General features: G+C 42.0%; 1 protein-coding gene across 3 annotated transcripts; it reads right to left on the bottom strand.

Annotated features, from left to right (window-relative positions):
* Positions 1-1,914: 1,914 nt before the first annotated feature.
* LOC306927853 (SLAIN motif-containing protein-like) lies at positions 1,915-26,116 on the bottom strand. Of its 3 annotated transcripts, none has more exons than XM_079507718.1 (12): positions 25,843-26,116; positions 22,013-22,229; positions 21,188-21,677; positions 14,537-14,673; positions 11,685-11,810; positions 8,165-8,323; positions 7,177-7,279; positions 6,585-6,723; positions 6,346-6,430; positions 5,587-5,730; positions 2,952-3,255; positions 1,915-2,361 (listed from the first exon to the last, which is right to left on the bottom strand). In XM_079507718.1, the coding sequence occupies exons 2-12, from the start codon at positions 22,218-22,220 to the stop codon at positions 2,307-2,309; spliced, it is 1,950 nt and encodes a 649-aa protein (XP_079363844.1). In that variant the 5' UTR covers positions 22,221-22,229; positions 25,843-26,116; the 3' UTR covers positions 1,915-2,306. The 3 variants fall into 3 exon arrangements, with proteins under 3 accessions (XP_079363844.1, XP_079363843.1, XP_079363845.1); XM_079507717.1 differs by having other exon boundaries at positions 25,847-26,116; XM_079507719.1 differs by having other exon boundaries at positions 8,165-8,305; positions 25,847-26,116.
* Between the last annotated feature and the right edge of the window lie 21 nt (positions 26,117-26,137).

The raw sequence follows: 26,137 nt of genomic DNA, 5'->3' as shown, positions 1-26,137 counted from the left end.
GCGGACCAGTTTTTAGGGGTCGCGACTAAATATCCAGTTTTTAAAAATCCTTAAGATTCCCTTAATAAAAAAACAAACATTGAACAAAATATTACGAAACGGAACAAAAGACAAGTTTAATACTCATGTATGCATGCCTCCTTTTTGAACATTTGTTTGAACACGGCTGCTATTATTGCTATTGTAGGCAGCCTATCTGTACATTTTCGAGAACGCTAAAAAGGAAAATAAGCGTGTGCGTGTGTCACTGCATGCTCAGTGCAGTGAGCCTGTATCTGAGCCAGTTTTCAGTAAAATGGTGGGGAAGGCTATTAGGGTAATGCTTTCATTTGATAACTGCTTTTAACTATTAACTAGAAAACGTCTTGTTACCATTACTCAGATGGAGTGCAGCTGCACTTACTCAGTGGTGTAAAGTAACTGCATGAGTACAGTACAAATTTGAGGATTATTTTTTTACTTTACTTGAGTGTTTCTAATTTGCAATACATTTACTTATACTCCACTACATTTTGGATCCAAATATTGTACTTTTACTCTACATTTGAAAACGTTGATTTTCATTATTACAAAACATACATTAAAGCACTTCAGCATGATACGTTTTGTCCATTTGAAAATAGAATCAGCTCATATCACGATGCATTGTGAGATGACTTTCTACCTCTGGTACATTTCTACATTGCAGTATTGGTGCTTTTACTTAAAAAAGACATGTCAGTTCATTTCCCACCACTGCTTAGACTGGACTAATATGGATGTGTTCAGAATAATAGGCATTTTACTCAAGGTTCTGGGTTGACTTTATTACTTTTGAAACATCTAAATTTCAGAGGCACTCTCCACATGAGGGTGCATAGCTGTCTATAAGGCACAAGGCCTTTTCGTGCATAAACATTTTGTTTATTATTACAGTGGTATCCAAAAGCAAAACACTTTAATTCATATCCAGATATGCAGTAAAAGTGCCTGGACAATGCATACAGTACCTTATTCGGGTAAGAGAACATCTCAAATAAGAAATAGTGCTGCATGTGGAATGCACCTTGGCACAATTAAACACGGAAATGTTCTCTTTTCTTCAACAGCAGTTTTGTCATAGACTAAGGGCAGTGTGGTCCTGGAGATGTCGTTGTATTGCCATGTCAGCAAACAGCACAAAAACACAAAATATAACACAAATATAGAAGGAATATCCTAACCTGCAGAAAACACCACTCAAGAAATGTTAAAATCCACCCACTAACCAGTGTGGGAGGTGTGAAATAGTGGGTGTTGCATTTGGATCATAATGAGTAAGTTGCTCCATACATCAAAAGGTGGACGGGGGCAAAACCAAACATGCAACACTCATATTCTTGCTGTCGGGCAGAAACCTTGCGTCTCCATATATCCATATCTTTTTTTTATTAGTTATATTTTTAAAATACATTAATGCCCTACTTTGTAGTGCCAGATTGTCTCGCAAAAGCAGAGAAAATATAGCGGATCTATTTTCAAGACTTTGAAAGTGAAAGTGGTTGAGTGTCAGACTTTTTTGAGGGGCAGTAGCCCCTCCAATGTATGGCTTTTGAAGATTGTCATGTGGCTGGCAGCCAAGTCTATGGTATTTTTGTTTAGAGCACTTATGACGTAAATCATTTGCAAGCCAGTCTATGGACTTCAATTTTTTGTTTAGGCACTAAATGACGACGTAAGACGTCATGTGGCCGATATAAATACAGTGAGCGCCCCTTACTTCACGCAAGTGTGATTTTTTTTATAAATATTGAAAGGATTAATTAACAAGCTTGTGACAATGCTTCTTTTTTACATTTCCTGAAAAGAAACGGCTGTGGACATACGGGGTTTCTGTCAGACAGCGACGACATCACCTTCAGTGAGGTTTCACAGAGAAAATAAAAAGACAAACTGTCCACAAAAATATCCTTCATTTCAATTACAATAGCCGGACAATGTCATTTACAGTCCTTATTGTCCCTAACAGCTTCTCACTGTTACTGTAAAGTATCGACTGAATTTGACACAAAAATCTTCTGGGAAGCTCCACATTGGTCCATACAGCAAATGGAGTCTGTGTATCGTGTGCCTCTTCTCCATGTGCAAGTCTGTTGGATGAGAGGTTTTCATGCTCGGGGGAAATACATTTCAAACAAGTTTGTGTGTGTGTGTGTGTAGAGGTGTTGTGCAGCTTGTAGTGCTCCATTCTGAATGGGTGGACAGAGGTATTCCAGTACACAGGGCCGCAGTGGTTGTTTGTCCTATTAGGTGAGGTCCAGGTTTCACGCCTTCATCAGTGTTTACACTCAGTAGCAGCCATCCTTCCACGACTCGTCTGACATTTTCGTCATCCCCAAAGACCTGTAAATCAAATAAGAAGCTTGACCTGAGATGACGATGACGGACCCCAACCTATACTACAACTGGGACCCCAACCTATACTACAACTGGGACCCCAACCTATATTACAAAAAGTGATCATTTAACTCTGAAAGTGTTCAAATGGAACATTGGTTTTGGTTCACTCGACGCCTCCGTTATGATCGCACCAGAAGAATAATTAGCACAATGCTGGTCGCAATTTCGAACCACGGTCAGTGAGGAATATATCTGGTGGTATGTTGTTGCGACCGCATGTCATCAAACCCTGTACACTCAAGACAATTCCTTCTATTTTTGAATATGTATATCTGTATGTGCCTTTTATTTCAATGTATCTTTGTTAATGGTACAAGATACCAGGGTTGTGGCTCTTTCAGAGCGGGAACTCTGGGGGGAGGGAGGGGTAAAATGCTAAATCTTTGTATGCTATTTTTGACACACATGTGACTTGAAAAATTAATAAAGAAACGTTGATTAAAAAAAAAAACATTTCCTTAGTGAAATTATTTGGAATAATCAATGATACCGATTAGGTCTACATTTTAAAAGTATCAATTGTAAGTAGTCACCTCCTGGAGGGCTGTGCAATTCTGCTGCGGGCATTGGGTGACGATGCAACCTGCCCTCTGCCCACCACTGGCCTCCCTGTCCCAGCGGAGGCCCTTCCGACCGGGTAGGCCCCTCCTCCTCCGCCGGCAGGGCCCGGTGACTGGACCCTCCGGACGCCTCCTCCCGCCGTCCCCTGGATGACGGGCAGACCCCTGGACTGCTGTCGAGCCGCTGCCATGGAGCCCACAGGTGTCATGGCTTTCACCGGAGCCCGCATGGAGAGAGGAGACTGGCCGTTGGCCCGTAGCCGACTGTTAGTCATACCTTTTAGGAGCAAAAAAAAGAGCAAGAAGATACATCAATGCCCGAGTTATACTTAATTGTTAGCCGGTGTCACATACTGGAAATAGTGGATCTATGATCTCACAATGCTTTAGATCTGCTATTTTTGTCACACAACTCCGTTTAAATCAGGCTTAACGGTGCTTATTAACACCCTGAGTGGCATAAACGGAGGTCTCCGTCCTATCAAATAGTAACGCTTGACGCTCAGGAGTCAGGACCGACATTAATAAAAGGACAGAACTTTATTGATATCAAAACAGAGCGTATCGATGTAATTTCCGGTTGGGACGTCATCCAAAATGTTCCCCCCATTTTAGTGGATGAGACCGAAAATATTAAAACTCATTGCGATCCCGTTGCTAGTCACGTTAGAATTAATCATACCTCCCGTTGTTTTCGATCGCCTCGGGGGTGTTTTGGCTACATCTAGCTACTTCCAAAATGGCGTGGAGCAACCTTGAAATAGGTCTTGAAGAAACAAATCGTCCTGATTTAATGGTTACAAATACCCCCGGGCGTTCGGGGTGTTAATTTCTTGTAGTAAGAAGTAAGGAAGTACCGGTAAGTAAGGAAGTAAGGAAAATATCACACAGTGGCAATTATAGAGGGTATGCACGTGACATCATCAATACCCGGAAGTTATGCGGAAACGCCTACTGAGTGGCAAAAAAACTACTTAGTCATTGACAGCCCATACATCCAAATGGAAAAGTCATATCTGATTGTATTAACGTTAAACTCACTTTGCCACTCACTTTATGCATGCACATACCCTCTATCTATAACATGATTTGTGACCGCATGATGGTTTTGGTACAGGGGTTCTTCAACAGAGGGTCCAAGTTACCACGCTGAATTATTGTGTGATACAGTAAGGTTTTTCAGACCCAAAATACACATTGGTCCAGGGTAAACTGTTGCAGCCTCCTTTGTCCAAGGTTCACGGCAGGTGCGGTAGTCTCAAAAACAAAGGAAAACTGGCCCTCCACAAAGACTTAAGATTTAAGACAATTGTATCATTCTCATAAAGTGCTCTGTGCTCAAAGTGAAAGGTGCAAAAAAGCAGCCAATAGGACGTTGCACTGACGAAGGTCCTATGACTGAAACGTTTGCTCTTGCTGCCAGTTTTCCTGAAAATACACATGAATCCAACATCATATTTGCAAAGATGATGTGTAAACAAAGAGAAGCATTCAATTCACACAACACTCATTATGATAGCACTGTATGAAGGCATCAACACTGCAGCATCACTTGGAGACAACAGACTTCACACTGTATAAGAAAAAGCTGTGGAATACTTTCAATTTTCGCAGGGGTCAACAGACATTGATGAGACAGTTGCCTAACTAACGTGAGCTAGCTTTGAAAGCCCCTCATCAAGTTTCATAGGGGGAAAAAAGCAACACAGTTTCACACTATATGTAGGGGGTCCATGCTTAATTTCTCTCTCAGCTAAGGAGTCGTTTGGCCTGGAAAAACTTTGAACACCCCCTGTTCTGGTCAAACATGTACAATTGTACATGTTGCATGTGGAGGAGGGGTTACATGTGGAAGGGAAGGGGTTACGTGTGGAGGACTTTCAAACTAGGAAGGGTATGGCCTGGTCAGCCTGCAATGACATGCATAAGATCTGGTCATCCCAGCTTACTAAGAGGTTCAAAGTAAAAAATATTTAGGACAACCGTCGAGCCGATATGGACACTTTATACAAATTAAGAGAAACGGCTGGATGGCACTTACACCCGCCTTCTAATGAGGGCAAAATCTCTCTTGGAAGAGCCACCCATCGACTTCTCTAATATACGGCAACCTTTCCTGTGTTTCTTCACTAGTCCGATCCAGAACAACACACTGCTACAGAGCTGATCATGATGTTATATCTTCCATTGTCTGGAATCCTGCCTCAAAGCAGACCAGAGGTAGAAAACTGTCGTTCCCTGATGTCATCACTAGGGACACAATCACATGCATCAGTAGGCAGGAACTGGGGATGGCAATGAAGGACCGGGAAGTCTGGCGTTGCATTGTGAAATCCATGATCTCGACCGCGGTCGAAAAATGATGATGACTTCAGGAGGGGGAGGGGGTTATGTATGGAGGGGAAGGGGTTATCTGTGGCGGAGGTGGAGGGAGAGGGGTTACATGTGAAGGGATTACGTGTGGAGGGGGAGTGGGTTACGTGTGGAGGGAGAGTGGGTTACATGTGGAGGGGGAGTGGGTTACGTGTGGAAGAGGCGGGGTTACGTGTGGAGGAGGCGGGGTTACGTGTGGAAGAGGTGGGGTTACGTGTGGAAGAGGTGGGGTTACCTGTGGAGGGGGAGTGGGTCAAGCGGGACATGCGGTTGCCAGAGCTCTGGAGGTTAGCCTCCATGCTGCGGCTGTTTCGCACTGCTTCCAGGGATCGCAGGCTGGTGCGGGGGGCCAGGTTAGGCATGCTGTGCCTCAACTCCTCTGGAACACGCACGGACAGATGCATGGATGGACAGACAGACACACACACACGTCACGTCACGAGTACAGCAGAATTGTACACGTGTCTGTTATTCTAATTATTCCAGTGATGTGTGGTGGTGTTGTTAGTGTTTGCCCTCCCAGGACTTTTATCTTACTTGAATGTGATTGCAGACCGGAGCACATGACTCTAGTTTGGGAACAGGGTTTGTTTGTGTGTGTGCGTGTGTGTGTGTGTGTGTGTGTGTCTCCTAAGTGATGTTAATTTCCCACATCCGCATGGCTGCAATTATGCTCTCGTAACGTGAGAGCAAAATGGCCACGGTGTGAATAGAGTAGTGGTTCTCAAAGTGGGGTCCGGGAACCCCCAGGGGGTTCCAGAGGGTCCCCAGAGTCAAATCAATTATTTGAGTAGCAAAATCCGTTTAACCACTTTAAACTCTATTTTACATTTTGGCCATTTAAAAATAGCTGATTTATTTTTAAAGTTGGAATAATCTTGAAAGACTTTAACATCACCTACATAACAGGGCTTCACCAATCTAATGGGGGTGGGGGGAATACAAATAAATACAAATCAATTTGGGGGTCCTAGACATGAAAATAGAAGCTTACCCTCGCTCTTGGCGAACTTGAGCAGCTCGGGGCTGGGTCCCTGCAGCGAGCGACGGGGCACTCTGGTGCGTGCCGGCGCATAGCCCTGTCACGATTATAACATTTACATTGACGATTAATTGTCACACAAATAATTGCGATTAACGAGTTAGTTGCGTTTTTTGCATTGGACATTGGAAGATTATGTATGGACATTTTTCAACATGGAAACGACTATTTAATAATTGTGCCAGGCCTACCTGGCCGTGGTTGGAGGTGGAGGGAGAGAGGCAGCGCGGCGAGCCCAGCGGGGACGGCGTGAAGCGATGGCGGCGCTGCGGCAGCGAGCCGCACTCGTCCTCTTCGTCCTCCAGGCTGAAGCTGTCAAACTCCTGGTCGCTGGAAGGCAGGGTTATAGAGCAGTGGTTTTCAACCCTTTTCATATCAAGGCCATTGACCAAGATAACAATCATTTTACATTCTCTGTGTAGAAATTAAGTATTGCAGATGTTTAACATAATTTAACTCTTGAGAGTGTAAAATGAAACCATATGGACCGGAAGACTAAAAGACTGGTTTTTCAGAAGACTAAATAGGACTAAGACTAAATGGTGTGTTATTCAAAATATTCTGAAAAACGTAACACTGATAATAAGTCTACGATTTTAATGAAACAAAAAAAGTAGAAAGAGGATAATTTAAGCTTTCCGTACAGCTACAATGTTGGTGAGTTTAAAGTTGTTCAATACAGTTTGAGACTTTTCTGTTTGGATGTATGGGCTGAACACTAAAACACTAGATTAAAACTAAGCCTTTAAAAACATCAATACAAATAAATAAAACTATAATAACCTGTAGGTGCCGCCGCCTCCTCGCCGCAGGGACTGCAGCGAGGCACAGGAGCTGCGGCGTGACGCAGACGCAGAGTTGGACGTAGCGTAGTCCTGCCTCAGACCTGAGAGACAAACAAAGTTAAACACACAATACATGGGAGACCAATACTGTACCCATGCGGCTGCCCCTAGTGGCTAAACTGCTAATCGTGTCAACTAGGGCTGTCTATTTTGTCACCGTCGGGTGGAAACCTTGTAAATCTAAATGAAAACCATTCCTTTGTTTAATCATGTGTCAGACTTAATGACTGTCGGACTCTTGGTATGTTGGAAAACAAATGCCTGCACCCAATTTACGACCCAATAAGCTCAGTCTGCAGCTGATAGTCATCGTTACAAAACCTCCGACTGACTTCATATTTCCTTATCAGCCGCCCGTGTAGTCTTTAGACTCTGGGGTAGCCGCAATTTGCAATTACATTTTTTTTTTAAATCTAGAGTTGCAACACCAGTCACTGACAGCCCATTCACCATGTATTAAACAACGTTAAACTCACCAACATTGCACCTGTACAAAAAGCTTGAATTATCCTCTTTCTATCTGCCAAGTGTTTAATACAAATCCACAGTAGACATGTTATTATGAGCTACTTTCTGTCACTAGCTACATTCCGTTTCGAGTTTGGAAGCGCTCCATGGAAATCACTCACCAGTGTCACCACCCGTTCTGAAATGGCACATAATGCAGAAGGCAGCAGGACGTTGCGTTATTGAAAACGAGCGCTTTCAACACTTGCATTGCATTTGTCAGAAAGCATCTCATAACATGTCTACGGTGGATGTTGTTGTCGGTGAGTTTAGGATAACAGATAGGACTTTTCTGTTTGGATGTATGGGCTGTCAATGGCTGGTGTTGCAAATCTAGTGTTGCAAATTGCGGCTCGACTCTGGAAAGTATCTATGGTTTCTGTGGCGAACGTGACATGCGAGGCACGGCGACTACTCACTCTCCTCTTGCAGGCGAGCCATGATCTGCACGTCGGTGAGGTCCTGCAGCTTGTATCCCATGGAGATGGAGTCATCCGACGTACTGAGCTCGCTGTCGATGGACGACTGTGAGCTCAGGGCAGAGTGCACGCCCATCAAACCTGAAACCCAAGCATCCACTGATGGATAAATATTGCAGATCTGTTATTTTGTGGGATTTGTTTACATGTCTCCAATGACTTTATATCTTCATGCCCTGTGTACCACTGATTTTAATTTCCCCCCAGCCCGCGAGTAAGATATAGAATTGTTATTTCCCGTTTATCTCCTCCCTGTTGGAAAACATGTTATTTTGGCCTTGGTGCTTTGCCAACGCAGACAAGCCGTCTCCCTTTAACTATACTAGTAGCCCGTAACCCAGTTATAAACTACATCTGCCCTTTAAAGACTACATATCCCATGCCTTATGCTTCCTGGTTTTGACAGGATGTGATTGTATGAGCTTCCCTGGTTGTTTGACACGTTGCTCTCTGTACCTTCTCAAATCTTGATTAAAATGATATATAAACCGTCTCCATTTTGGAGACGGCAGAGACATTTTGTAACTTGGCTGTATGTGGGATCTGTTCCTGTGCTCTCCGAACTGAAAATGAATTGACAAAACCATATATGCTTCTGACTGGACAATCATTCTTTCTGGTGGACTCATCTTTTTTTATTGGGTATTTAAAAGGTATTTTTTTCTAAAGAGTATTTCCTGCTTAAGGTAACATTTGGATATTGGTTTAATAACCATTTTAAAGGCTCTCTGCCTAGATTTGTGGTGCGTATTTGTGGTGAGTATTTATTTGTACTGATTACTTTCAAAAGTATTTTTATAGTTTCAGCTCAGCTATCGAAGTAATACAGTAATACAGTCCTTTATATTAGCATTAGTAAATATGGATTCTTAAATATTTCCATTAATCACTTTAGACAAACAGCATCTTGCTTCACTTCAAATGTAATCCGAAAAACGAAATCCCACCCCACCCCGACTTCTTTGGCGTATGAGACTTGTAAATGTGAGTAGGAATCAGCTACATGTATGTCTGTCTGACAGTGAGCTATGGCTTGCATTTGAATAAATATGTTCTTCTTGCAGTCCAGTAGAAATGCAACATTTTTGGGTCCGGGGCCGATTCATTTTGGAAGATTCCTAGACCATTGATTAGCAAAACAATGCTAACTTTAAAATCAATAATGCATAATTTCCGGTACTGCTGTCGTCAAAGTCAAATAATGGCTGATGTTATCGGTCTGGCTCAAGACACTTTGTCTTCACTGCCAGCTGGGCCCATCAGCATTAATCTGGAATGTCCTTGTCTGGTGATAATGCACATGGCTGTATGCAAAGTCTGCCTTCCAGGCCTGTTCGTCCGTCTGTCTGTCTGTCTGTCTGCCTGCCAGGCCTGCCTGTCTGTCTGTCTGCAAGGCCTGTGTCTGTCTGTCTGAACACACATCCATAGCACTGGGTGACAACATAACATCCAGAGGCATTTGGTTATGTAAAATATTAGACAAGGTCACCCTCACAACTCACAAGCCAAGCAACAAGTCCACAGGTTCATGCAAAGATTGGTTATGTATAGAGTTTGCACAACAACACAAGTATCGTTGGTTTTGCACAGTGCATATTAGGGATGTGCACGGCTAGTCAACTAGTGTATAAACACTTATGTCCCTGATAATCGTATGATAAATACTAGCTAGCTGTTAAACTATTATTTATTGTCATCAATTTAGTGTAAAACATGCTTTTATTCTAGGAGGGATTTTTTTGTTTGTAATCAACATCCCACAGTCATCGCAGCTCCATTTCCACTTCCTGAAGTGGCAACTTATTTCCCTGAGTTACTCTGAGCAATAATCAGTAGTATAAAGTAACTAAGTACATTTACTTAAGTACTGTACTTAAGTAAAATTTAGAAGATTTCCAAATCTTTACTTTCTACTCCACTACATCTCGTGTACATTTTGAATTCTTGACTTTTACTTGTAACAGAGTATTTCTACATTGCAGTACTGACACTTTTAGTTAAGTAAAAAATGTGAGTACTTTTTTCCCACCACTGGCAATCAATCATCGCAGCATTGTAAAGTGAAGGCTGCCCACACGTACATTTAGAAAGACAAAAAAACAAATAAATACTTTCCCCAAGTAAATTTAAAAGGCTGGAATACAAGGCAATTTCACCTTTTCAAGTAGGATATTTCAGGTCTCCGATCATGTGTGTCAGTTAACAAGACTCAACTAGAACCATTGTAGTATTTTCTGTCGTATTATAATAGTATGCATCTTGGGTGTTTTAGTTGATTTGTTTGATCAGGGCTTGTGATGAATTGTCATATGCCCTACTTTTAGGCGGCATTTAAAATATGGTTTAATTTCCGAATGGCTTTTGTATACCGGTAGTAGTTTTTCGAATGTTGCCCTACTTTTACGCCAACCGTGTACTAATATGTACAATAACAACGTGGGTCGCAGTGCACATCCCTAGTGTCGATAACACAGGTGCAAAGTATTTATAACCAATACGGCCACAAAGCCAAGCTCACCGATATCATTATCATAGCTCAGTAATTTACCACACCCGCATGCAATCACGCTCTCATGCACACACACACACACACACACACACACACACACACACACACACACGCACACACACACACACACACATGGACGGACTCCACACACGGACACACACACACACACACACACACATCTAGTATCCTGAATGCCATCTCCAACCTTCCCTTGTTACTCTGCAGATCCAATCAGAACAGTGATTCTCAAACTTGTTTTCATTTCCAGGACCACCACTATGTTATGCGTTGATACCATCCTGGGCCCCGGAGGTTTAACACTGTTTTTATACTGTAAAAATCTTAAGTGTTAAACTATCAATAAACCCCCTCAAGGCACCCCGGACCCGCAGGGGGGACCGCCATGGGTCTTACTGACAGTTTATTTAACTGTCAGAGTTAATTATTAAACACAGAGGATCCCAGAGAGACCCAGATCTAAAAATGGTCTTCAAATGAGGGTCCGTGGCATGAAAGGGAAGAGGTTGAGAAACCACTGCTTTATAGGACACATTAGTGCATGTAACTTGTTTTCAATGCAGTTACAGCACAGATGTTGTGCAGAGCAGAGGTGTTAATTAGGGCTGCAACTGTCCATTATCTTTTCAGCCTTTTGATTAATATTAATAGTTTTATTTTATACTGTACATCAACGAGCTGATTAACTTCTTAAGTGTAATTTTATACTTTGTCACACAACGGTACCGTGAAAATAGCTAATCTACAAAGATCAGATATTTTCACCATTTCTGAAATGTTTTGCCTATAATAAGATACCCAAAATAGGGTTTCTTTCATTTGCAATAGATTTTAAGTTACAGATGATCAATTACTGTATTTTCTACAATTGATTAAATGGATGACGTTGGGTTTCATTGTTGCACCCGCAGTGTTAATCTCATCATGCCATACCTGAGTTGCCACAGGTTAGTAGGGTGGATTTGTTAGTTGATTTGTGGTACCCAGGAGAGGTCAGGCCTGAGCTGTGGATGACGGCATCCCCCGAGGGACTGCTGTACATGTTCCTCCACCGGGATGCTGCAGGGGACAGGACAGGACAGTGTTAATTTTGTTGACTAACAGACTAAAGTTTTAGATATTTAGTCGACTAAAAACTAAATGGTGACTAAGACTACATCAGAATTTGCTGTAAAAATCAGGACAGGACAAGACACACATTACAATAAGCTCCTGAGTTATATTTTAAAGTAAAAAAAAAACACTTAATGACACAAGAAAAAAAAAAATTATTAACGGTGACGACATCAGTAATGAAGAGGACCCCCAAATTGTATTTGGCATCCCTCAACACCAAATATCTCTGCCAGAAATAGCCGATCAACATAAGCTCATAACGTGTTGTGTCGTGACGCGTTGTCACTGGGAACTTGTAGATTGTAGAGCTTTTATTTTCCACGCAGTATAGGTATTTAATAGGGCTCAAATGATCAAACACTACAGTATATTCTTAATTTACCAGGGCCCCTCAGGGGTCTGTGCTTGGCCTTCTCTTTGTTCTCTCCCTCTACAGCAAATTTCTTCACCACAGCGATGCGTCATCAACTCGTAAATCCTCTATTTTCTCCAAATGTTTGCGCCAGAAGTAGAACTAGGGATCATGTGGTTAAGTATGTCATGATGACGCGTGTCGGGTACATTGTACCTTGTGTTGAATCGGTGAGAAGTTGGGAACAAAACTTCGAGTGAATACCAGACGACTCGCCCCTTTACCAACTCACCCCCGCGAAGTGTTAATGTTAACAGTTAATTTAGTATTTCCTACCGTCTCTGAAATCTCAAAATTATCTTGTATACATATTTATTTGATTGTATAGTAGTCGATCTCTATAATCTGTCTCATGTTATTCTTTCTTAATTTTACAGAGACGGTGACTGCTAAATTAAGTTAATTTAGGACCTTCTAGCACTTAATTTCGTTTTATTAAACACATCCATGTAGCCCATATTTGTAATGGCGTCATCATGCTATTATGCCCGTGGATATACAGAGTGAACTTAACAATGATAAATTAATATGATAATACCTTTTATATAATCACCAACATGAATTATGTTTGTTATTTACAGCTATAGGTAGAGTAGTGGGGCGAGATGGAAAAGGGGCGACCGCACCCTTTGAGTTGGATGCACAGAACCATAAAAGAAACCCCACACACCTTTAGTAGGTCATTTCATAATGCCAGAACAGGTCCTATTTTTGACATAAAGTAGAGCTCTGCGATGAGGGCATAATGTTCCTTACGTACACCACTACACCTGTTGGAAAGCACCTTCATTGTTAGCTGTACATCCATGTGTGAACGCCACGGTGCCGGCAGGCATCACTGGTGGAAAGTAACAGGAGTACATTTATGTACTGTACCTAAGTGCAATCTTGCTATATTCTTTACTCAAGTTAGTATGTCCATTTTTCGATACTTTATACACACACACACACACACACACACACACACACACACACACACACACACACACACACACACACACACACACACACACACACACACACACACACACACACACACACAGTAACTCAAGTTTTCAAAGAATTATAGTCGAGTAAAAAAGAACAATAAAATATGTGCCTCTGAGGTGCAGTGGAGTAGACTTATGAAGTACGATAGAATTACTTTCCGGCACTGGCGGATGTTGGTATTTAAACATGTGGGCTGAGCCAGGGCCATGGGGGAAGGTAATCCAACCCAGGCCTCATTCAGAGCTGGTGTGAATAGCTTTGTTGTTCCATTCTGTCGTTGGTGCAGGAAGCACTGGCTTCAAGCACCGTCAGTAACGAATGGGATCCAAGGTTATGGAATAGGTTCGAAATAATGAAAACCCAAAAAAAAAAATCTAAAAGGGAAATATATAAAAACAAATCTTAGCACACACAAAAATTGGAAGCTGTGTTGTTTTTACAAGACAAACAAAAACAACCAAAAATACAAAAAATACGATTTTCTCTGTGATTTTACTTTGATTAAATTACTCTTCATGTTTTGTGAACTGTTCGGCTGCTGTGTTGAGTGTTCAGATGTGTGGGCCGCGGAACGCCTTTCAAGAATTACAAGTGGGCCCCCTGATCCAGAAACGGTTGAGAACCGCTGCGGGAAGCTATGTGGGACGTTGTTGTCAACATGATTCACAGGTCCTTGCTGCTGTGAGCAGTAAATAAAACTACAGTCACAGGTCCTTGTTGTTGCGAGCAGTAAATAAGACTGCATTCACCGCAGGGGGTTGACGGCGTCACAGGAACCAGGTGCTCCATAACTTGGTCAGAAAATGCTATGGTAGTAAAAGTCACAGAAGCCGTTCTCGCATGAATGCGAATTGAAACTTATTTGAACACTGTCTTTTGTAAGACATAACGTTCCGACATAAAGGTATAACAGTTAAACTAAATTGTGTACCGACTGCCGTTAGCCGTTAGGCCTACATAGAGTGGACTGCATTCATGGTGGTGTAGTGATAAGACTGATTCTTATCTCTTGTTTTGTATATACAACTGTTTGTTTGTTTTAGGGGGGTTTTTTTGGGGGGGGGGGGATTATTTTTTTTTTAGATACCGTAGTGTCATTGGCCTCATGGTGTGCTTTGTTCATAGCGCTCACAAGAAAGCATTTCCTTGCATTGTTTGCACCGCGTGTGTACCTACTGACTTTAAATAGCTTGGCCAGTGGTGGACAAAGCACCCCTGCCATTACTGTTTGGGCAGCCCTGGTGTAAATAACAGTGAAGACACTTACAGTGGTCCAGACGTGTCATCAGCGTGCGACGTGCCACCTCCGTCTCGGGGCTGGGATGGTCCAGAACCTGCCGGCACCACTTCAAAGGAGACTCTGGACCCATGTCTGCTGCCTGCTTCTTAGGAGACACATAGAGCCTGCAAGGAGGGAAGGAGGCGAAAAGAAAAGACAAGTTAAAGAAGCACTTCAACGGCCTGGGCCATGGCTCAGCGGTCCAGACACCTTGGCTGGTAATCCAGTCTGGCAGTGTGCCGCGGGTTCGACTCCCGATCCCGACGGCCTTTACTGCATGTCTTCCCCCCATCTCTCTCCCCATTTCCTGTCAGCCTACTGTCTGTCCCTCCATAAAAATATAAAAAAATAAAGGCGAAAGCCACAAAAAAAAAACATTAAAAAAAGAAGCACTTCAACCATTTCCCCCTTTTCTTCATTTAATTGCTCCCGCTGCATCTCATTGGTGGACTATGGATGGTTCAGAAACCTGCCTACCAATGACTTCATCGATGGGCTGAAAGAAGCTGAAAGAAACTACAGTTTATCACTCTGGAAAGACAACATGCTGAAATAGAGGCCGTTCTTGAATTAATACACAATAAAAAAAAGTGTTCTAAATGACCAAAACTGCCTAACGATAATGTCACTGGTAGGTAGACAGGTTTCTGAGCTGTCCACAGCCTTCCTCTGAGACAGAGTGAGAAAACAGAATTATTTTATAGTTAATTAGTGAGGACCAGTTAATATGAACAGAGGTTGAAAATGGATGAAGTAGTCTGAACACATAGTTAAATACATGTGGCCTAACATTAATTTTATTACATGTTTCAACCTGCCACCCTTATTTTAGGTCAACATAAAAATACTAAATCAACCTAAGTTTTCCAAAAATAGAAATCTAGCTGTGACACATTGTGAGTGTGTAGATCTGCTATTCTTGCTATTTGTCATTACTCGTCATACGACAAAGTATATCAAGTAGGGCGTTAAGTGGTTATGTTTCAAGCTAGTCTGTAGCGGAATGTTTGGATAAGAGCATTAAATGCTTTTGTTGGCCTGCCGCCTGCAAAAACAAAAGGTGCTGTGCGTGTTTGGCTTTTTTGTTTTTGTTAAAACAAAAAAGGTTATCGTTACAGTGCAGGCTCTATATTCCATTTCTGATAGTAATCATTGCTATAGTATAAAGTGTGTTTATCAGGTAACAGTAGAGGTTTCCCCATCTCTCCAGAAAACTGAAAATACAGTTGGGATACCAATTCCATCCAACCAGGAGAGAAAAAAAGAGTGTTTGTCAAAGAGCTGAAGAGACAGGAAGAGCCCTGTTACCGAACAAACACTATACAGTCTAGAAATGATTACTTACTATGAGAATATAGAACTATTTAACACTTATTTCAACAAAACAATATATAACTTACACCACATTTAATAATGACTGTATATAATGTATAATGTGTAATGTGTACAAGAAGTATGTCTTAGCTAGTTATATAATGGTTCCGCAGCAAAATGAAAAAGTGGAGAAAAGGTGTACAATCATGAAAATAGACACAAGCTGTCACATTGACAGTTTTTTAATGATCGTTCATTAATAGTAATCGAGGCAAAAGTTTGAAATAATCATGATTACTGATTTGAAGTCATATTTCCCGACCCTACTGTGACATGAGATGAGTAAATACCACAAGTCAACAGAACAACCTCCGGCCCAAACTAATACAACTGGTTTTTCCCTACCCGAAAGCCTATCCTGTCCAACAAACCAGGCTTTTTAACCAGGCTTCCCGGACCTAGAGAGGTTGTCCAGACTCGCTCAGCAGCAATAGCAGCGGGGTGCTTTGCCCTGTATCCTAATGTGCTCTGCATGGTCTGATCCATCACTGCACATTGCACTGAGAACTTAAGAACTCTTCAAAAGATCAATCTACTGTAATAGGGATTGATGTGCTAAACGGCACCGTTTAGCGGAGCATTAAGCCCACACAATGCCACAATAGTACTGGTGACTGGTGTGCAGTAATTTAGTAACTAATTGATTTAATCAATTATGAAAGATAATTGATCATTTAATAAAATGCAATGAAAGAATCTGAGAACAGTACAAGCTTTGCAGTTGTAGATTGGCTATTTTCCCTATTTTTTCAATGTTTTGAGACTTTCTGCTTATAACGACATGCCCAAAACATGGACAGAGATTATATACTGATTATTTTATTAACGTATCGATTATTTAATTATAATCGATTCATGTGATCAGTTCGATTTACTGTTGCACCCCTAATGCTGGTGGTGGAGCGTGTGTGAACCATTGGCCAATCACGTGGGATTGATCCCAGGGAGTCAGTCAGTCGCACGAATGCCTGCGCCCACTGGTTTTGAACGAATCTACGTTGGCAACTCATCATCCCACTGGACAAATACAAAGAGAGCCGTGATGTTCCACTGGGATGAGAAACAATGCAGAGAGTTATCCAGGTCACACAATGGCCTGCCGGAGAGCACAGCCTCAGAGAGACGGAGAGTCAAACCATGGCAAGACCTGTCACAATGAATAGATACATATCGTATAATAGCCTAATTGCAATTATTTGAGATAATCACAATTATTTTTTGCATATCGTCATAATAGTTTCCATGTTCAAACATCTTCTGGAAATAGCAGACATACAAGCTCACAAAGCGTGGCGATGTGACGCGTTGTGAACTAGCAGATTGGCCATTTCCACTATTAATGTTTTTTTTTTACCCATTTTGGGCGGGAACCCCTTTTGGTGTTTTAAACATTATGTTATAATTTAGCTATTGAAAAATAGCAGATCTACAAGCTCATAGCGCGCCACCGAGTGGCGCGCTACAAGCTTGTAGGTCTGCTATTTTTTTTAAATCGTGAAAATATTTATTTCAGAAAACTGGAGGATTTAGAAGAACTTTTTTAAATTTTGAGGTCAGGCCTGAATGGGTTAAGTATAAAGGTATTAAATATGTCAAGTCATTTTTGTATATTTATATGTTATTTGTCATATAAGAAAGAGTAGAACTGGCACATCTACTGGATGGCAGGTGCAGGACAAAACAGTGGATAAGGCAATATAAGTCTGCACACTGTAACTTTGTAAAGCAGTCAAGGCTTTATTATAGATTAACGTTTCGTTACGACACACTCTTCAGAATAGTTGTCATATCTGCCCTGCGCAACTTCAAAGCCTAAAAGGCCAAATAGAAATGGATTTTATTTATTATGTTACGGTGTTCAATGCCAAAAACACAATTAAATCGTTAATCGCAAATTATTTGTGTGACAATTAATCGCCAAGTGAAATTTAATTTCAGCCCTAACCGTGGTCTGCCGGAGAAAACAGCCTTACAGAGAGTAAGTAAGTAAAGCATAAGCATGCATAAGGAACAAACGCAGGAAAAATACTTCCAAGTCCATTTCCTTTCTGTGTGTAGTTCTTGTGTTCTCCCTGCTGTGTTCACGTGGGTTTCTTCCCACAGAAAAAGACATGCATGCTATGGAGTCAAACACACTCCTGCCAGGTCCCTTGAGCAAGTCACTGGAGTGGCTGTGCTCCTGATGGGTGAGTCCACAGAGATCAATACTAGAGCCCACTAAAGTTCCCAGAGCTCAGGATTTAATAGTATCACCTCCTCAGCTGGGCCCAAATAATGTGAAACCGAGCCGTAGTATTACTAAAGAGAAACCCCCCCCCCCCCCCCCCCCCCCCCACAAACACACACACACCAGCCAATTTCCACAGGGCCCGGATCACATGCTGTGTTTAGCCATGCAACAGCATCCAGCCCAAAGCAGATCAGATTATGGACCCTGTGTGTGGATTACTGGATGTTGTGGCTACTGGCTCCTGGGATGATAACCTCACAAAGCAAAGCACATATGGTAGGGCTGTGCAAATTTCAACGGACTCGGATGATCACAACTGGTTTGGCTGCTAAGCCCCATGGCTGATCTGCTAAAGTTAAGTAGCTAACAGCAAAACAACATGGTCAAGATCAGCCATACCAGCACACAAATGTACCCACCACCCACACATTAACCCATTTTGACCTGAGATCAGATTCTAAAATTGTCTTCTAAATCCTGACAGTTTTCTGAAAAAGCTATGTTTCTATGTCAGTCGTTCTTCGATTTTTCATAGCGCGCCACTCATGCTATTTTTCAATAGCTATATTATAACATAATGCTAACACCAAAAGGGGTTCCCGCCCAAAATGGGTTAAGACAGATTTGTAATGCAAATATTACATGATTAAACTGTTGTTAATGAAATCCTGTTGAGTATAACCTGTCTGATTAGACCTTTGTCCCAAACCAAGACAATAAGGCAGACATGTACAAACAGTGAAACTGGACACACACTCGGGAGCGAATTCATGTGGCCACACTCATAGTTTAAAGTCATCCATGAACTAGGCCTAATAGCTCTTGCCTTGGTCGAAACAATTAACATAACATCCCAGATTAATTTTGTTTAAAAAGGGAAATAAAGCAGGCTTTAACCTTTAACGACTTGTTGTTTAAATAAAGGACGGTAGCACTGTGTCCTGTTGAAATTTGCCAAAGAGCTGTTAAGTGAAGTCACGCTGGCAGCCGATTAGCTGCTCACATGAAAGAGCCCAGCTCAGCTGTAAGCGAGCGCCAGCCCCCTCCCTCATATGTCAACACTGCTGTGTTGCCTACAGCTCACTGGCTATATCACGCTCAGTGCTGCCAGATTGTGTGAGAGAAATAAGCAACCAGGTCCGAGAAAACAAGCCCAAAAGAAGCGACTAGGGCCTAGCCGCTAGAAAGACAATTTGGAAATAGCCGATCTACAAGCACACAACGTAGATAGGCTATTTTCAACAACAAAAAAGAAATCTTGCGAAAAAGTGACATGTGGAATATCTGCAACTCTAGATTCATCCCATTATAAAAAATCTAGAGTTGCAAATTGCGGCTACACAAAAACCCACTTCTTTACAGCTGTGGCTGTAAACCCGTGATAAATAAAGCTGCTTCTGACTGAAACATTTGGACCGTGGCTGGTCCCCGGTCCAGACATTGAAAACCAGTGCTCTAGCTTCCTCCCGGTCACTAGTCATGATCAAAGTGTGCCTCTGTCATAAAGGTAGACCTTTGCAAGTGCAAGAATAGCTCAGATTACACTCTCCCTGCCTCTGTTGCTGCCTGGGAGGAGGGGGAAAAACCCCTCATCTAGTCTTTTTCATATTGTCACTGTCGGAGGGAAACCTTAATGTAGGCCTGTCACAATCACAAATTTAAGTTTATGATTCATTGTCACAGAAATAATTGCGATTAACGATTGAATTGTTTTTTTGCATTGAACATTGGAATGTTACTATTTGTACTTCTGCTTGCCTTTTAGGCTTCGTAATCACAAATTGAACAGGGCAGATATGACAAATAACGTTTAATCATTTAATTTTTTTTATAGAATAGCGGAAATAGTTGATCTACAAGCTTACAACACATTATGAAGTGGCGTGTTATAAGCTTGTAGATCTGCCATTTCTGCTATTTTTGAAAACATTTTTCAACAAGTTTCAAAGTGTTACTTTTCAGGAAATGGAAAAGAAGAACCTGTGTTCCAAACAGATCCATTGTAGTTATTATTTAGTACAACTACAAGCTCTTGTTAATGCTTTTCATTACTTAAGATATAGCGATAATAGCATATCTACAAGGTCACAACGTGGCGCTTGCAATGTGTTGTGAGTTTACATGACGCTCTTAGACTTGTATGACGAAGCAGTGCATCAATTTACCAAAGAGTTCATAAATAAAACATTAAAAGTTGAAATATACGCCGGTTATACGGTTGAAATATAAGGTTCCTGCCCGACAGCAACGACATCATGACTCCCTCTGCCGCCACAATACTTAAAGGGCGAACGTGGATGTAACTGGAAAAATGTCACAGTGACTCATGTGGCTCAAAGGGCTGTTCTTCAGAAAGACATACAAAACAAACAAATACAATGATGGAACCATGCTTGTGACATCATTGCTGTGATGTACGTGGATATTGGATAATGCGTGTCACCTCTCTCCGCTGAAGACAATATATCACATCATATCGTCGCTGTCAGGCAAAACTTCCCCCCCCTAAATTATTGCCCTACAAATAAGTAGCTAAAATAGCCTATCTATTAGACATGGCGTGAGCTTGTAGACAGGCTATTTTAGCTACACATTTTGTAAGTGAAAGTGGTTGAATAGTAGTAAGTAGCCTTGCCGAGCCATGAGGCCCATAGGGCAGGAGTCTATCTCCCTTTTCTGTAGCATGAGGCAGCTTGATGTACAAGTACACCCCCTGGACATGACGCTAGTATGTCGCAGGGACTTACCCCCAATCCAACCCTTGATGCTGAGTGTCAAGCAGGGAGGTTGAATAATAACATAACATTCACACACACACATATATATATATATATATATATATATAGTTTACTGAGGCACTACACTCTCTCTCTCTCTCTCTCTCTGCATTCTATGTGGTCCTAGTTTACTGAGTCACTACACCGTCTCGCTTCATTCTAGGTATGCGTTTACCTGGCTTATAGTCGCTCTTGATAAGAGCGTCTGCTAAATGTCTAAATTGTTGGGAAGACACCGGAGACACCACTGACACCTACCAGCTGTCCTCGTCCTGCACCTCCGCACACTCGTCCTCCAAGTCCAGCACGTCCAACTCGTCCAGGGCCGTCTGATCCACCCCCGAGTCGCTGTCCGCCAGGGTCTCCGACTCGTAGCTGTCCTGACAGGGGCTGTCGTCCGCCGTGGGACTCTGCCCCTGGCTCAGGGTCGGTCCGTTACCGTAGGGCAGCGCCGCAAACCCCCCACAGGGCCCTTCGTCGTCGTCGTCGTCGTAGTCCTCCTCCTCCTCCTCCTCCTCGTCCTCCAGCCTCCCGGCGGCCGTGGGGACAGGGGACATGTCCTCGCTGCTGCTGCTGTCCAGGGGAGGGGACAGCTGCTCCAGGTCTGTGTTGCTGCTGCTGCTGTGCTCCAGCCTGAGGCGAGAGTTGTTGGTGACACCTCCTTCACAGGACAACCGCTCGTTGATGTTGGTGCCCACGCCGGCTGTGATGTTGTTGCTGTTGTTGCCGGTTCTGCCGTGGAGTTGGGCTATGAGTCATGAGCAGGACATTTTAGTTGATTTATCGTCAATGTTGTAATTTGTGTTTTAATAGTGTTTTTGGCACTGACTGGACATTGGAACGAAAAGAAAAAGAAATTACATTTGAGCTTGCCTTTTAGGCTTTTCTAAACACAAACTGCACAAGGCAATAGAGTTTATAATTTCAAACGCGAGCTCACTAGACATGAGGGGCTATTTTCGCAAATATCTTTTTTGGGGAAAACTCATGAATGTTTTTGAATGGAAACGATTCCAACAATGAATCAAAACAAGTACACTATACAGTAGTGATTAGCTCAAGTAAATCTGCGATCAGGCCTACCTCCGTGGAGCCTGTTCTTGCCTCCCCGGTTGCGGAGCGTCTGGTTCTGGACCTCCAGGCGTCGGACCAGCTCCTGCAGCTTGCGGACCTCTTCCAGCTCCACCCCCGCCTGCTCCTCCTCGTACCCGGGCTCAGAGCTCTGCAGGAGGCCGCTGGAGCCTCCATGGTCCGCCTGCTGGACTATGCTGGTGCTGTCTGGGACCACCATGCTCCCAGTCTGCCCGCCGGGGAGAGAGAGAGAGACAACAACACTGATGTAGGCATGTCACTATATTAGATAATCGCCTAATTGCAATTCCAAAAATGCAAAAATAGCAGATCTACAAGCTTGTATGTAGATCAACTATTTCTGCTATTTTGTACATTTTTGGAAGGAAAATATATTATAAATTATTAAATGTGTCAATTTATTTAATTTATATACAATTAAATCATTAATCTAACAATTATTTGTGTGACAATAAATCGTCAGCTTAAATTTGTAATCATGACCCTACAGTACACTGTTGTCAGCTTAGGGCTAGGCAATTAGCCCAGGCCATAATATATCAAAGCCAATATGTAGGATCAATAACCAAACCGACCTACTATGACCGAATAATCCAGAAGCACGTTTTATACATTTGTTTACAACAAATCGACACAAAATCAATTAGTCTGATTGACCTCTTAGCCATGAATTATATTTCGTTGTACAATACAAGGCAACAAAGTCTTATGCACACCTGATAGGCTGTGTAGGCAGGGCTCAATGTATTCAGAAAGAATGCACATAAAGTGCACAAAGACCCGCACACCGTCTGCACTTGCAATACGAACACTTTATTTAGGCAACATTTCGGTCAAAGACGTTCTTCAGGAATCTCTTGTACAATACAAGAAATAGTGACAATATAAATAGCGTCTAAGTCGGGTGAAAACCTCATCCAAACCTTGTCCGATAAGCCTATCTCACAGAATTTCCCCGCCCCCCTTAATACGCCCCCTTTCGGGGTTAGTGGTGATAGCGTGACGTCACTCCATAGACGCTTCATGTTAACAGAGGTAATTTAAGAAGTCTACAACTTTTGTTTTCTCAAGGTAAGGTTTGTTCTATCTGTTCGAGCTGATTTACCATATTGTTTGCTTCATAATAATATTGGTCTGTCACATTTTTACATTAGAAAATGTACTTAGATTCTCCAGAGAAAAAAACGTGTAAATGCCCATGTTAAAGTCACCACTATTTACCGGAAGTGGGCGTGAAAAACGGGCTGTGAGATAGGCCTATTGCAAAACTGTTACTTTTCAGGATTCAAATAAGAAAATGGCAAATGTAGCAGATCTACAAGATCTATTGCGTTGCTTTGTGTTGCGTATCGAGCTTGCAGATCTGTAGTATGATAAAGTAAAAAACACAAAGGGGTTAAAATATGGAGGTTTCTGCCCGACAGCAACAATATATTATTTAATTATTTTGTTGTCGTTTTCGGTCATAAGCTTAGACTTTTTACATCACCTCTTTTAGAGCGGTTTTGAAGGAGGGTAAGGAGTCACATTTTTTATAGCTGTTAGGGCGTTCCACATTCTGGCGGCATAGCAGTAGAATGAATTTGCCCCCATTTTTGTGCCGAAACTGGGTTCAATGAGATCAGTGGGGCTCCTTCTGTGTGTCTCTTTTACGCTATTGAAGTAGTCTGACAGGTACATGGGTATCCCTGTTTTAATGCGCATTTTGAAGACCAGGCCCATTATTGCAAGTTGCTTTACTGTGTCCTCTCTACCCTCAGCCATCCCACCCTCGCATAATGAGCAGGGATTAGGCGAGTTCTGGGTGTAAGGCCTCATAGTAACCTGACCAGTCTGTTTCAGGAGATCTGCAGTTTTGTTTTAAATGCCTTTGAGGTGCTAAAGTGGGGTCTGGGGGTTCCCCCAGGGCAGGGGTCCTTGAGGGAGTCCCCAGAAAAATTAGGAACGATTTAACCACTTTATAATTCTATTTTATACTTTGAAAATAGCTGATTTACAATCTCACAAGGTTAGTGTGCAGTGTTGTGAGCCAGATTCAGTAGAATTTCTTTCTTTTCTGAAAATGTGGAATACTTTTGGAGGGAAAAAAGTTTTCAACACAAATATTCTCGTTGGAGGTCCCTTGTACAAAATCTTTTCAGATGGGGGTCCTCGACATGAAACTGTTTGAAAAGCAGTGGCTTAACACACATGCTGGTATTATGTAATACTGAAAACATGGCAACAAAAGGCACACCGACCTAAACATTAACTAGGTTGTTAATATTATGAATTATATTAGAATTGAAACACTCATAATTGTTTTGAACAGGGTCACAGGTATCCTTGGAGACCACAGGCATTTTCCTTTCAAAATAAAAGGTCACAGGCAGTGGTGGTGGACAGACAAAGTACAACAGTACTTCAGCGAAGGCATACAAAAAAGACAACAAATGGCCCTGGCCAGCCTAGCGGTCCGGGCACCTAGGCTACTAATGCTCGAATAGCGCATTGCGGGTTCGAGTTCTGTTCCTGACAAAAAAAATCACTAGATTTGAAAGAGGTAAATGGCAGAGAAAACCATGCAAGCCACCAACCTGCACATCAGTTTCCCATCCAGTGACTCTACCCCTGAGCCACTGCCGCCCAGAGTGTGTGTGTAGCCTACTTTATTTCACCCCTTCCAGGCAAGAAATTTAGTGCAGTCGAAAGTACAATCATATTTGTCTTTGAAACAGCAGTGGAGTGAAGTCATAAATAAGTAAAGTACAGACACCCAAAATGGTAATACTGTACAAGTACCGGTAAGTACATAGGACACACTGTGACATAATGAGTGGTGTAAAGTAACTAAGTACATGTACTTGTACTTACCGCTAAGTACAATTTTGAGCCATTTGTATTTACTTGAGTGTTTCCAATTTCCAATACTTTTACTACCGGTAGTTTACTAGTAGGCTAGTAGTATTACTTCTACTACTCCGGTCCATCTCAGATCCAAATATAATCCAATTTATTTTAAAACTAGTTACTAGTTACTTTGTAGATTTTGATTATTATTACAAAACATACATTAACAACTTATTGAAAATAGCCGATCTACAAGCTTGTAGTACTGCTATTTTCAAAAGATGTTTTTATAAATGTCAAAACTTCTGAAAAGGGACATTCTGCATTATGAATAGGCTACTTTTAATATCAATACTTTTGTACTTGTACTCAAGTATTTGTATTAATTCCAGACTTAACAGAGTACTTCTACAGGCCTACTTAAGTAAAAAAAAAAAAAAAAAAAAAAAAAAAAAAAGGAGGACTTTTTCCACCGCTGCTTTGGGTCAGCGTTTGAATGCCCACCACCGCGCCATTGATAAACTTAGCTAGGTGGCTAACAGTAAGCAACGGTCATCATTATGCCCATTACTCAGTCATTATACAAATCCTACTGTAAGTGACACTGCTGCATCTACTACTAGTGTACTACATGACGCTTATAGCTGGCAATGCACTGCAGCAAACCCACAACCCCGGCGATAGATTAACAAAAAAGCGAATTCTGGACAAACTAAAAAATACATTATATAATCGCTTTCGCGATTGTTATGTGTTGCAATCCCAGGTAACCCTTTTTTTTGCTAGCGGCATGCTAATTCTTCGATGAATTGAGTATGCGAGAACAGTCAGAACACCAATGGGAACAAGCCGAAATGCTTTCTTGGTGTCATCGTTTTAGCAGACCTTGTGTTGTAACTTGTACTGTACTTACTACTTCCCTGTGACTGTCCATGCAAACTGTTAATAAAGTGTTCAATTAATCAATCAATAACACGCAAAACAAAACGTACCTACCGGCGGCGGCGGTGCGTAAAGAGCCGTGTTGTTGTCCTTATGCAAAAACAGGGGGTTTAAACTTCAAATCCTCGGTGCATGAAGCGACTGCATGAATCAGTCGTTTGATGCGTGGCCTCTGTGCGCTGCGTGGCGCGTTGATAAACGCCGTGTTTGTGGTGTGATTGTCTAGATAATACTAGTGTAATTAACGGTAGATTAATCCATGACCATGGCTGCTGCTTCACCATCACTGTGTTGCTTTGCTTGCTTGCTGCTAAAACCGATGGACTCTAGTTAGCCCTCGTGTTG

Source organism: Electrona antarctica (assembly GCF_951216825.1).
Source record: "Electrona antarctica genome assembly, chromosome: 1".
Taxonomy (NCBI): domain Eukaryota; kingdom Metazoa; phylum Chordata; class Actinopteri; order Myctophiformes; family Myctophidae; genus Electrona; species Electrona antarctica.
Note: the sequence above shows the minus strand (reverse complement) of the source record. Positions and strands in the feature narration are given on the sequence as shown.

Coding starts and splice junctions, on each gene's coding strand:
- LOC306927853 (XM_079507718.1), bottom strand. CDS start 22,220: ATGGTGGTCCCAGACAGCACCAGCATAGTCCAGCAGGCGGACCATGGA. Junction 21,678..22,012: donor CAAGAACAGGCTCCACGGAG/GTAGGCCTGATC, acceptor CATGACTCATAG/CCCAACTCCACGGCAGAACC. Junction 8,324..11,684: donor ACTAACCTGTGGCAACTCAG/GTATGGCATGAT, acceptor TTTATCCATCAG/TGGATGCTTGGGTTTCAGGT.